Below are 12,321 nucleotides of genomic sequence, written 5' to 3'. Positions count from 1 at the left end.
GACGAATCTAGCATCACTCATGGACGTATTTTCAAGCCCCACAATAGACATTACTGGACGGAACACATCCCACATGTCGCCCGTGAACGTGGCTTTCAGGCCAGCTTTGGATCAACGTAGGCAAGCTTTGGCATAAGCGTTTTGGCTGGAATCGTGCGAAGAGTGCTTTCGGGCATTTACCCATCGACGGACAAGTTGAATGCGACCCTGTATCGTGGGTTCATTTGCAAAACTTTGGCTGACGGGTTAGAGAGAGTCCCACTTGGTGTTTGGCGACAGCTTTGGTTTCAGCACGATGCTGCACCACCACATTTTGGACTGGATGTACGTGACTATTTAAATAAAGCGTTTCCAGGCGAATGGATTTATCGTGGGGGTACAATGTTCTGGCCTCCACGTTCCCCAGACCTTAATCCACTAGATTTTTATTTGTGGGGACACTTAATGCAACTAGTCTGTAGTACTCCACCCATAGATGTAAGCGACGTAATGGCTCGCTTGCATGCCGCTTCGGCAATGGCCGATGCTGGTGTGATGGATAGGGTTTAGCAAAGTATGATCCTACTACTGGAGAAGTGTTTGCAAATGTAAGGTGCTCACTCTGATCATCTATGAAGACAGGCGTAGACGTCAAAAGTATAGAACGGAATTAGTGTGTGTAGCATAATATGTAATCTGGTGTAAACAATCTATTGAGCTTTTTGTACCGCACTGGATACACACGATGTTACCGTGTACATGATTATTTTCTGTTGGCTTTATTTCGACATGGGCAACGGCCTTGCCGCAGTGGCTACACCGGTTCCCGTGAGATCACCGAAGTTAAGCGCTGTTGGGCGTGGCCAGCACTTGGATGGGTGACCATCCAGCCGCCATGCGCTGTTGCCATATTTCGGGCTACACTCAGCCTCGTGATGCCACTTGAGAAGCTACTCGACCAAATAGTAGCGGCTTCGGTCAAGAATACCATCATAACGACGAGGAGAGCGGTGTGCTGACCCCATGCCCCTCCTATCCGCATCCTCCTCTGAGGATGACACGGCGGTCGAATGGTCCCGGTAGGCCACGAGTGGCCTGAAGACGGAGTGCTTTTTTTTAAATTTGTGACATGGATGAAACGAAGTGGTCGTTTACGTCTGTAAGTTCATGTTATGTCTTAATGTTCAAATAAAGGTAATAGTAACACAGTAACAAAACGAAGCACACGAGATGCCACATTCTGAGGGTCTAAATTGGATACAGTTTGATAACAGTGGATAATTGAAAAAAAAATGTTCAGCGCGATAGTGACTCGCCTGTCGACGAGTCTCCATATCCGTTCTCTTCGGCCTTGCCTCGTCTCACTGCGTTAATGGGACATCCCCAGCACAGTGTAAAGATCGTGTTACCCGTTCTCGAACACAACGCATTCAGTTACGGCGTTTCCAGAGTCTTGTTTATTTTTTATTTTTTTAATTGCATTTCTGTTAAACCTGTTGGCAGGACTGTGTAATGCTAGATACACTTTTGTCTTGAACTGGGGCGAGAAATCTTATGCCGACGGCTGTGTGTGGCATTTTTTCTTCACACACATACACGTTCATTCTCAGACAATACACCGATTACGATTTATAATACAAACTATTTCACAGACATTATATACAGTGGAATGAGCTACCACACTGACGATTCTTCTTTCCACTGGATGCGGAAAATGGTATCGTTAATCGACACAGATATTTGAAAACATAACATTCATCATTCAACCACAGGAAAATCCAGACGTCACATGATAACAAAAAAAGCGAGTTTCCTCCTGTTGCGCTAGCTTAGAGCAAATTTCTGTTCTCGTGATATCGTTCTGGATGACATCTTTGATGAGAAGTTCTCATGGCCTCGATCGTCGTTAGAGAGTTTTATGTAAAGTAACGCTGACTACCGAAATTTGTCACCCTCATTCTCCTCAGTTTTCATGTCCACTGACGCATCGAAATTAACAGCAAACTAAATCATAGTTTGTCACGTTGTATTTAGTGGCAGTGCATGTCTGACATTTTAAAAAGTTGATGTGTTTCTAGTTATAGGGTAGTTAAATGTTTTACTCTATGTGTCCTGTTATAGATGTGTATTAACTGTTTGCTTTAGAAGCTCAGTAGCATATTGTTACGTATTTTTTCGCCTTTTCTCTTTCCCACATTTCAGCTGTGATTTATCACTAGTTAAATGCACTGAATTTTATGTCGTTCTGCATTTAGTACCACATGTTATTGGCGCGCCAGCGTATATGTGAAAAATATATGTTTAAGTCAAGTGTAGCACAATTTTATTTATAGTGGAGAACTGATCCCCTTCATAAAAAGGACTGCGACTTCCAAGCGACATAAAGGCTTGCATTCTGTTAAGAGAATCCATCCCTCAATTTTTCCAGTTCTTCAACAGTAAATGCTACATTCCGAAAGCACTTCGATATCTTTCTCAATTTAGCGATCGTAATGAAATCCTAATTTCATTCACGGCTGTCTCGCAGGAGAACACAGTGATATTTGAAAGAAAAAGCTAGAGGTAGTATACAAGAGTAGGATCTTCAATAGGTACTTGCCCATAGTTTTTATCGCAGCTTTGTATAGAATTTGCTAACTGACGAAATATCTAGTTAAGTATACATTATTCACGAGTACTGCACTATGAGCCTTAATAGTATTTGATGTTTCCCATGTTTTATCTGTTAAGGTATAAGTTGGACTAAATAATTACTAAATGAACTTCCATGGCTTTTGGAATTGTTTTTCAGCATGTGGAGCGTAAAATGAAAAATCTTCCAAATTTGATATAAAGAAATCGCAAATTTCGTTATATCCCTTGAGAAGTTTCAAGGGATTCGCCTTCTTTCTTCGAACTAGCCCACAATAACGTTCGACAGGCCATCAGAAGAACTACGAAAAAGACCAAGTGAATTGGGATAGCTTGTATTTCCGTAGACTGGATAGTAGAAGGAGTCTGTTCTTCTCTACAACTTGCCCATCAGTGGTAAGTACATACATTCGAAAGTTACATGCGTTCAATAAAAATTCATGTATTGTCAAACATTGAGAAAGTGATTAGTATCCGCCTGTTCAATTAATTCCAGTCTGAGCAAAATTAGAGACACGGGGAGTTTTTCATTTCGAATTATTTAACCTTTTTGTAAACTCCACATCAGTTGCATCCTCGTACTGAAACATTTTCTCAAATTTTGTAACTGCCGAATAATATTTCCATCATTGTTTTGTGTTCAAATCAACCAAAATGTTGTGAAATAATACGTTGTTGCTGGCTCAGTTCATAGCCACTCCTAAATGTCCCATTGTTAGAACTATGCATTTCGTCAACATTGAAATATTGCTGCCCTGCTGAATTATTTCCTGTTAGTCAGTACTTTCGTCTTCCTTTAGGTAGTACCTCCGTCTCTCGGTGATTTCTTAGCTACACATTTAGTTTTAGATCGACCTTGTATGTCTCTGATTACAAATCTAAGTAATTTGTTAATAATCTACATTAAATGTTCTTTTTAACGTTGTTTCCTTTACCACAACTATGTTGTTGTGTTTTAAAGCTATTTCAATTTATTTGAAAGCTGCCAGTCGCTAAAACCGTCCTGTTTAACTTTTATGTGTAATATGTATTTAGAGCTCTGGGATCTCACCCTCAGTCACTTCATACAATATACATAAGCAATTTACATCATACTTAACCTAAGCAATATAGCACTGTTAAATAAGTTATCCACTGCCAGACTCGGCTGTACAAGCATTGCTTTCCTACTGCATGGAGAATTCTTCCCGCCCAAAATTACGTGGAAAATCACTGAGTATTTTATACTTACAGCAGTTATTGTCCTAGCTATGGTCATACTTGATGTTTTCGTTATGAGTCAAGATTACTTAGTAACTGAGAATTTTTCCAGTGCTGCCAATGGCCAAATACATAGCTTTCTCTTTATGTGGTACATTCTAACATACATTCCACAAAATACGGAGCACTCTCCACCAACTGATTGGCGACAGTGTAAACGACATCCAAAAGCGAGTCACAGTCGATCGAGGCTGAGTGTTATTTGAGAGATGTTGCTGCAAATGTCATCCTACGGCAACTCGTTTGTTCCACCGTCAACAAAGGTTTGGGGTGGTAAAGACCACGACCATCTTGTGCTTAACACACTCGGTGGGGGAAATTATCGTATCCCTCTTCATGAAGTACTGCCGAAAATGTTGGAGGCAGAGACCCACAAAAATTTGTCGTTAATGTCAGAGAACGTGTAGAAATTATTTTGCCCAGTTTCTGATAAGGAAAGGCGTGCCAGTAGTGTGGTCATCATATTCTCCCAACATTACTCCTGTTGGCTGCTCTTATGAAAGGAGATGAAGAGTTTGGTGTGCGAGACAACTATCGTCCCTCCACTCATTTGGCTGAAACTGCAGTCATTATTCGTGAAACACCTGCTTGTTCTGAGCGATTTACATTATCATTAGAACGAAGTTCCCAGTTGTGAATTAATGTAAAAGACCATTTCAGCAACATCTCTAAAACAATGTTCATCACAAGTCAGTTTGAACGCCTTCTCTGGTCATCACTGGGAGTCAGCCCCTTCGTGGAACCCTGGTGGGAAAACGTTGCACCTGTGACATTTCTGTCACATAAAAAATTTTTCTTTTTTCACCTCTAAACACTAAAATTTTTTATACTTCGTTTAAGCACACCCTGTGTGTCTTCAGTCAATCAGATGTTTAACTGTATTCTGACTTGTCCAAGACAGTTGGACAGTGATAATGTACTTATTACATTTTGTGCCTTATTCCTGTCCTGATTTGCGTCCTGTATTAAGCTTCTTTGTATATCAATATTGGTGTTGAAGTTATTTCTAAATTTCGTTTTGTTAAACAGGTTGGCTGTTTCATCAGATATAGCATCCTGAAATGCATACAAATATTTTGATAGGCTGGGTGAAACATCTAATAGTGTAGTTTCTAATATAGTGGACTTCCTTTATATACATATACTGATGCGAGTCTGGTTTCTCTTCGTTACGCTCCTACCAGAGAAGTCAAATGTCCCATTCTTTTCATGGTCAATTTTATTTTGAAATTGTTTATATAACTTGCTGAAACTGATGTATTCTGCCTTAGTTTCCTCATTTATGCTATCTTGCATTATGATTGTACCCTGTATGTATATATTTTATAATAAGCTGCCTTTGGTGCGATATTGTCATTTAATTGGAAATTTTATTCTCCAGATATTTGGTGAAAATGTCTGCCATTAGACTAGAAAGAATACTACCTATCACCATCCCACATCTTGTGTGAATAATACTAGAAATATATTTATCACAGTGACATAGTACCATTTCATATAGTTGTAAGCTGGGCTTTTAGAGTAGATTAAAAACAATAGGTACGATAGGGCTGATGGTTCACTTATGTAAATAAAAATTTGTGGTTCACAATTTCGAAAATGTACATGTTTATGAAAACATTCTTGTATTATCGACAGCTATTTTTCTATAATTACTATCGTTGAACTTTTATGTATCACAACAAACACTTTTTTCTGAAATTTTTCTTTATGTATGCATGTATTTTAATGTCTAATGTTCAGTGGAATGGCTCACTGAAGCAGTTTGTTGGTTGACGTTCAATTTGCCAAGTTCAAAGTTGTTATTTTTTATTCTTGTGTTTCTGATTGATTTAGTCATGCATGACTCCATAATTAAGGAGTGGCAAACCTCTCTAGCAGAGCTGGATGTTGGCTGAATTAATTTTTCAGTCACAAATTCTTTGATAACTGTGTGCCATGTTATTTTTCAGTGGCAATGTGTTTTGCAATCCTCGTGCAACAATTTTCTCATGCTTTTGTGGTGTAGGTGCAAATCTGATACTAGGTCTTGCTTCTCATTTGAGACCTTGGGGGTAAATGGGTAGACACCCTACATTTAGCAGCTACACATGTATTCTATATTTTTGTTTATTTATGTTTTCATTTTTGTGTCACTTTCTATTACTAAATCCATTTTTTCGTATCTTTCAGCACATGAAGAAAAGTTGATGACTGGAGATAGTTTTCCCTTGTTGGGTATTTTGTAACTTAAAAAGGCTAATTACATAATAAACTGAACATTCCTTAATACTGAAACTCATAATTTGCCAGATTTCATTAGATATTGGAAATATGGTAATATGAATAGGAAAAATTGTTTCTACCTGCATGTAAAGACTCATGTAAACCACTTTTAAACTCTTTCTCTACAAATACCTACATAACGTAAAGGTATTCTTATTTGTTAACTGTTCGATATGGACAGGTAAATTTCAAAGAGAAATTCCAAAATTTGATAGAGTTTGGTGAAAAAAATTTCTGAAATTCTCCAGCAACCCAAAGTAGTCAGAAAAAGTATCGTTTATAATATGACGGTAGGAAATACCACTGTGACTATATAGCTTTATCAACAGCTTTCAGCCGTTTCTCTGTATTGTTTTCTTCATGTCAATCTGGTTTCTGGGCAGTGTCACGTATGTTATGGATATCTTTAGACTATGGAATATGTAACAAGAAGAAACTAAAAGCCAACCTACTTTCCCATAGGTACACTTAAAAAGATATTCTTACTTGGAAGCACGATAATACTGTCATACTCGTATATTACTACTAGTATAGCAACACAGCTGAAACCTCTGTGGACAGAACAAAAATTGATACTTTTTCCAAGCATGTGGCAAAACTTCAACACCAACTGGACAGTAATATTTGTAAATGTAACACCGAACACATAACCTGAACATTGATAACTTTTTAAGAACGTTGCTGTACTCCTTAGGTTAAGCATGATTTGACTTCTTCATGTGTTAAATGTTCAGAGTGCATTTACAAGAGATCCTAGAACATATATTGCACGATAACTACATCCAAACAAGACAATTTTTGTGACTTGTTGTTATCAAGTGAATTAAATTCTTTAAGAATACCTGTCTTATTGAATTTATTACTTCTGACATTATTCTTCTTATTATTATTATTACTGTGTTGCATCCAACATATTTTAGAGCAAAATAATTTCCATGTAGTATAACGAAATATATATTTTTTCCTAAATTTCCAGGTTAGGGCATTAATGGAGGAAGAGTCTCGGACATGTTTAGGGACAAAAATGGCAGCAGTAGACGTTATTTGGCTACTTTTCCTAAAATATTTTAATTGTTACATAGTTGTCAAACCACAAGTACAGAACATATCTTTCCTTCTGCTTTTCAAGTCGTTACGGAGAGTACAGTGTCCATATTTTGTTTACACTTCTACACCGCCGTACGCTCATATGTCCAGTAATCTGTCTGAAATAAATGTTATTTCAACGCAGAGGCTAGGCCCTGCATATTTACACACTCTTAAAATACACTGTCTCAGCTTTTGCAATAATTAGGATACAGTGGGTCATTATTAAAACACAGAACCTCTTCATGCAATTTATTATCAAGTGATGTGTTTCAGTGTGTTTAAAATTAATGAAAAATATCAGCAGATAGTACATCAGTTTTCGATGGTAGCTCTGTTGTAATACAGTGAAATTTTCCCGAAGGTTCTAAAACTTCCGACGATTTGCCATACTGAGTTATTTCTAACACTTCGATGTAATCTTCACACAACGTACACGCACAATGCAAATTAGAGAAGACATACACCCGAAACGTTTGTCATTAAACGTTTGATATAAACATATGATGTTTGGTAACACACGTATGGAAACTGTACAATTGTTCAAGTAAATACTGCCGTAAAGAAGGAAGGAAGGAGAAGAAATATTTGTTTCCAGTCCAAAGAAAGATGGCTCCAAAAGACAAGAATGTGGTAATATTTCTAAATTCTGACTTATCGCCCTTTACTCAGAACCGCTTTGTGATGGATTACACTAATTATATTTGAATTTTTCCTCTTCTGAGTACAATGTAATTCTTGGGGGAAGGAAGGCTATGGTTCGTGCGCATGTATGAAACGTGTGTGTGCATAGGCGTGTGAATGGAGAGAAAGACAGAGGAGACTAGTTCAGCCTATGATAGGGAAATCCGCATGCGGAACTGAATACAGTGGAGGGCTGAGTAGTGTGTTTTCCTTTCCAGGATACAGGAGCACACTCGTTCCCCCTGCGGTGTGATGTGCCTCAGGCGTGTGGGACATGGGTAAGACAACGATAAGGAACTTACTTACATAGGTCTAAACATACACTGGCTGGCTAATTTTGGTTCATGGCAATTGATAATTTTAGAAAAAGAGAGATCATTCAGGCAGTCAGATAATCTTTTTTACCCAGCAAACAGATAAACTTACTGAAAGAAAATGATTCCGACTGATTAAATTCCTAGAAATTGTAGTCAAGTCAATGAAGTTGCGCCTATACCATTTACGACGACTTAATGACAGAAGCGCAGTGAAACACTGTATGAAGTACATCGATGGAAGCATTTTTTCAGTTTCTATTTCAAATAATTTTCCAATTGTTAATCAATTTTCTAGTGCGACTATCCTATAAACAAAGGTGTCAGGGTAACCTTGTGTCCATACAAAAAGGAAAAGAACACGAACTAGACATTTACCGTAAATAATAATAACAACAGACTGAGGAAACCAGGAAACACTGCCACTATACTATCAGAGCTAACAATAATTCTGGAGTGAAAATTTTTAATATTTCATGTCACTCTATCTTAACTTTCCATCGAGAATAAAGAAACTGTGTTTAGCCATTTACTATCAACCGAAGTCTGTCCTTTTAAAGTCTCTTTCATCCGCAAATCGTTTTTGCCTGTATAAGGCATTTGCAACTGGAGAATAATGTGCAAATGTAGATTTAATTTAGTTTCCGGCTACATAGGAAAGATTAGAAATAAATCTGTACCATGAGAGCACCAGGTAGCCTTATGGACAACGGACTAAAAGAGAGAGAGCTAACCAAAAAGCTGAATCCTGCATTCATTTCAGTTTGAACTGTCTTGCAATGGGTTTGTAAGTCGACAGTTCTTTTATTTCCATTAATGGAGTCACGATCCTTTAAGAGAGTATGCGACTGTTAATACGTCCGGTCTATAACGAACAGTCCTCACCATCTAATGTCTGTATTTGGCAAAAACTACAACGTAGAGACAGTTGCAGGTACTGATCTCGCCTTAATGTTAGGCTACTGACCAAGAACTACAGGATCAATAGTAACACAACAAAACCGTATACTCAGCATGAGAAAATCTTGAAAAAGCATTTAATTTGGCACTGATCGGCAACTTTCCTCAACAGCAGCTTTATCAAACTAATTAGCTTACACAGAGAGCAAAACAATAATATTACAATGCAGTATGCAGAACATAGGGTCGACAAAACGCAACTTAATCACATACGAGAATTATTATAAGATTATCAGTATGTCAATATCAGTTTTAACAGTTAGTACTGCTGTACAATGTGACAGTTGATTAAAGTCAAACAGTTTGAAAAGCTGTTGTGTGCAGTGTAGAAGATGCAATTGAAATGGAAACTGTTCATATGTACATTTGAAGAGCAGAGCGGAATTCGTAGCCCGTAGAGCCTTCTTTTGTTAAGTGACTGATTCAGCACGGAGGTAGCAATTTCAAACTCTATCTTCCTAGCCACGTACCACTGTTGCTCGTCACGACCTAATTCGACAACGAGGTTCAAGCCTACATAGTTCTCCTATGGCTCTATCAGTAACAGTGACAATGTGGCGTTACCATTTCGGTTTGAATGGTGTTCCCCGTGAAACGCATCGCTTACTCCTGAAATCAACGTGTCTGTTCATTCTCTTGGAACAGATGCATTTCGGGCTGATCACTATATTCAGAAAAGAAAACAGTGCACATTTATCGAACTCATCGCAATTTCATCAGGCAAGTCAATTTTGTTAGGAACGTCTATACTGAAGGATGGTTGCTAGATGATTCTATTGCGTTCCCTCGATATTCTCCTTTCGGCATTGTAATGAATACTCTCCCCGTAGTATTTAATAAGAGATCCTCCGAACGCACGCATTAAGGATACAGATTTACAATTTCACTACATATAAAATAGCACATTACGGTTATAGTATATTGACAAAATCAATAATTCTTCATCAAATATTTCATTCGATAATTTATGTATTCTTATGTATGTGACAAAGTTGAAAAATAGATGTCATCACCTACTTCCACTTACAGCACCGAGCAACTGTACGGTACTTAACACAATATGTTCAAAAATTCAGGGCCCAAACTCACAAACATGGTGACAGATACAACAACAGAAACAACCAGGTGCCGGAAAAACATACTGATTGAGTTAGGTGCATACAGGAGGTCACGGAATGTGCTTAAATAATGAAACAATGTTAAAAGTATATGTGAAGCTTCAAGGTCATGTAGTAGCAAGGACCACTAAGTTGGGTTACTAAATTCTATTTTTTCCAGTTACCGTCACAGTTGCACTCAAAAATTGCATAGCCTATGGCTACGGTTTGAGAATGGACAATTTAGTACGAAACTAGTTACCATAAAACAAAAGTTTTTAAACGTAACTGTGACATAAAATGGAAAAAACAAAACATATAAAGTCATATGTGAAATGTGTTTCCGTCCTATATTGTACTGATCGATGTTGCAACAAATGATTAAAACGAGCATCATTAACTTCAGCACAGAGCCGATATCGACGTAGTAGGGCTTTCCCCGTTCGACGGAAAATCTGCGGTGTGTTTCCTACGTGCTTGGCCACTGGAAGAACTCTTGCTAAGAATTCCTCTTGTGAGTCCACACGGGTAGACCGCACTTCGGTTTTTATGTGGCGCCATCGAAAGAAGTCCAATGATGTGAAGTGCCGAGGTCTTGCAGGCCATACATAGCGCTCCATGTTATGCACTGTGACCGTCAAGCAGACACAACAGCGCTACATGCTGTTTACTGATTCAATATAAGCGTCAAGATCTCACACCATTTCGTAACTCAAATCAGTGTTGGTGTAACGATGCTTGAAGGAGGTACTTTTTCTTTATCTCTTTCGCAACGGGCGTAATTAAGAATGTTTAGCTCTCACTCATTATGTGTCTTCAGAACCTGGCTGCTGAACGAATATATTTGTTGTTGTCTCTGACATTATCTGTTAGTATGAGCACTGAAATTCTTAACTCCTTTAAATTAGTTTTTGAACCTTTTCAGTGTCCTCTTCAAATGGAGCAAAAGCAAGGTGCATTGTGCGGTATAGAGTACTGGCGATAGGACAAGACGATGCAAAAATATTTAATTTATTGCCATGAGTGATAGTTATACTGCGCGCTGTGTCGTGAAATGAATTGTTTTACTTATTATGGCAGATGTGGCAATAGTCATGACATACCTCCTAATACCTTGTCGGAATTCCTTTTGCGCGACATAGCGCAGCAACTCACGTCGCATGGACTCAACAAGCCGTTCGAAGTCCCCTGCAGAAAGGTTGAGCCCTGCTGCCTCTAAAGCTAAAGTGTTGCCGATGCAGGAGTTTGTGTACGAACTGACCTGTCAATTATGCCCCATAAAAGTACCATGTAATTGATGTCTGGCGATCTGGGTGTCCAAATCACTCGCTCGGATTGACCAGAGCGTTCTTCAAGCCAATCGGCGAACACTTGTTGCGCGGTGACTTGCTGCAATGTCATCTAAAAAAATTCCATAATTGTTTGGAAATATGAAGCCCATGAATGGCTGAAAATGGACTCCAGGTAGCCGAACATAACCATTTCTAGTCAATGACCGGTTCAGTTGTGCCACAGGACCCAGTCCATTCCATGTAAATAGATCCCACACCATCATGGACCATCACCATCTTGCACAGTGCCTTGTTGACAACTCGAGTCCATGGCTGGGGTCTGCGCCACACACAAACACCACAATCAGCTCTTACCAACTGCGATCTCGTGCTGTTAGTAAACACACTCACGTGGTCGTCTGCTGCCATACCCCATTAACGCCAAATTTCGCCGCACTATCCTAACGGATACATCCGTCGTAAGTCCCACATTGACTTCTGCGGTTGCTTGAAGCAGTGTTGCTTGTCTGTTAGCACTGACAACTCTACGCAAATTCCACTGCTCTCGGTCGTTAAGTGAAGGCCGCCGGCCACTGCGTTGTCCGTGGTGAGAGGTAATGCCTGGCATTTGGCATTTTCGGCACACTCTTGACACTGTGGATCTCGGAATACTGAATTACCTAACGATTTCCGGAACCGAATGACCCATGCGTCCAGCTCCGACTACCATTTCGCGTTCAAAGTCTTTTAATACAAGTCGTGCCGCCATAATGA

The 12,321-nt window shown here is 38.9% G+C and overlaps 1 protein-coding gene and 1 pseudogene across 1 annotated transcript in view; both read left to right on the top strand.

Moving 5' to 3' along the window:
• LOC126263339 (regulator of G-protein signaling 17) overlaps positions 1–12,321 on the top strand; it is a 461,202-nt gene that overhangs the window by 18,419 nt on the left and 430,462 nt on the right. Inside the window, exon 3 of the mRNA XM_049960428.1 lies at positions 8,124–8,183. Coding sequence (XP_049816385.1) covers positions 8,124–8,183 — 60 coding nt within the window. The remainder of the gene's footprint in view (positions 1–8,123; positions 8,184–12,321) is intronic.
• Positions 772–888, top strand: LOC126263990 (5S ribosomal RNA; annotated as a pseudogene).

Source organism: Schistocerca nitens, chromosome 6 (assembly GCF_023898315.1).
Source record: "Schistocerca nitens isolate TAMUIC-IGC-003100 chromosome 6, iqSchNite1.1, whole genome shotgun sequence".
NCBI lineage: Eukaryota > Metazoa > Arthropoda > Insecta > Orthoptera > Acrididae > Schistocerca > Schistocerca nitens.
The sequence above is the reverse complement of the archived record's forward strand: the minus strand, read 5'-3'. Positions and strand labels throughout refer to the sequence as shown.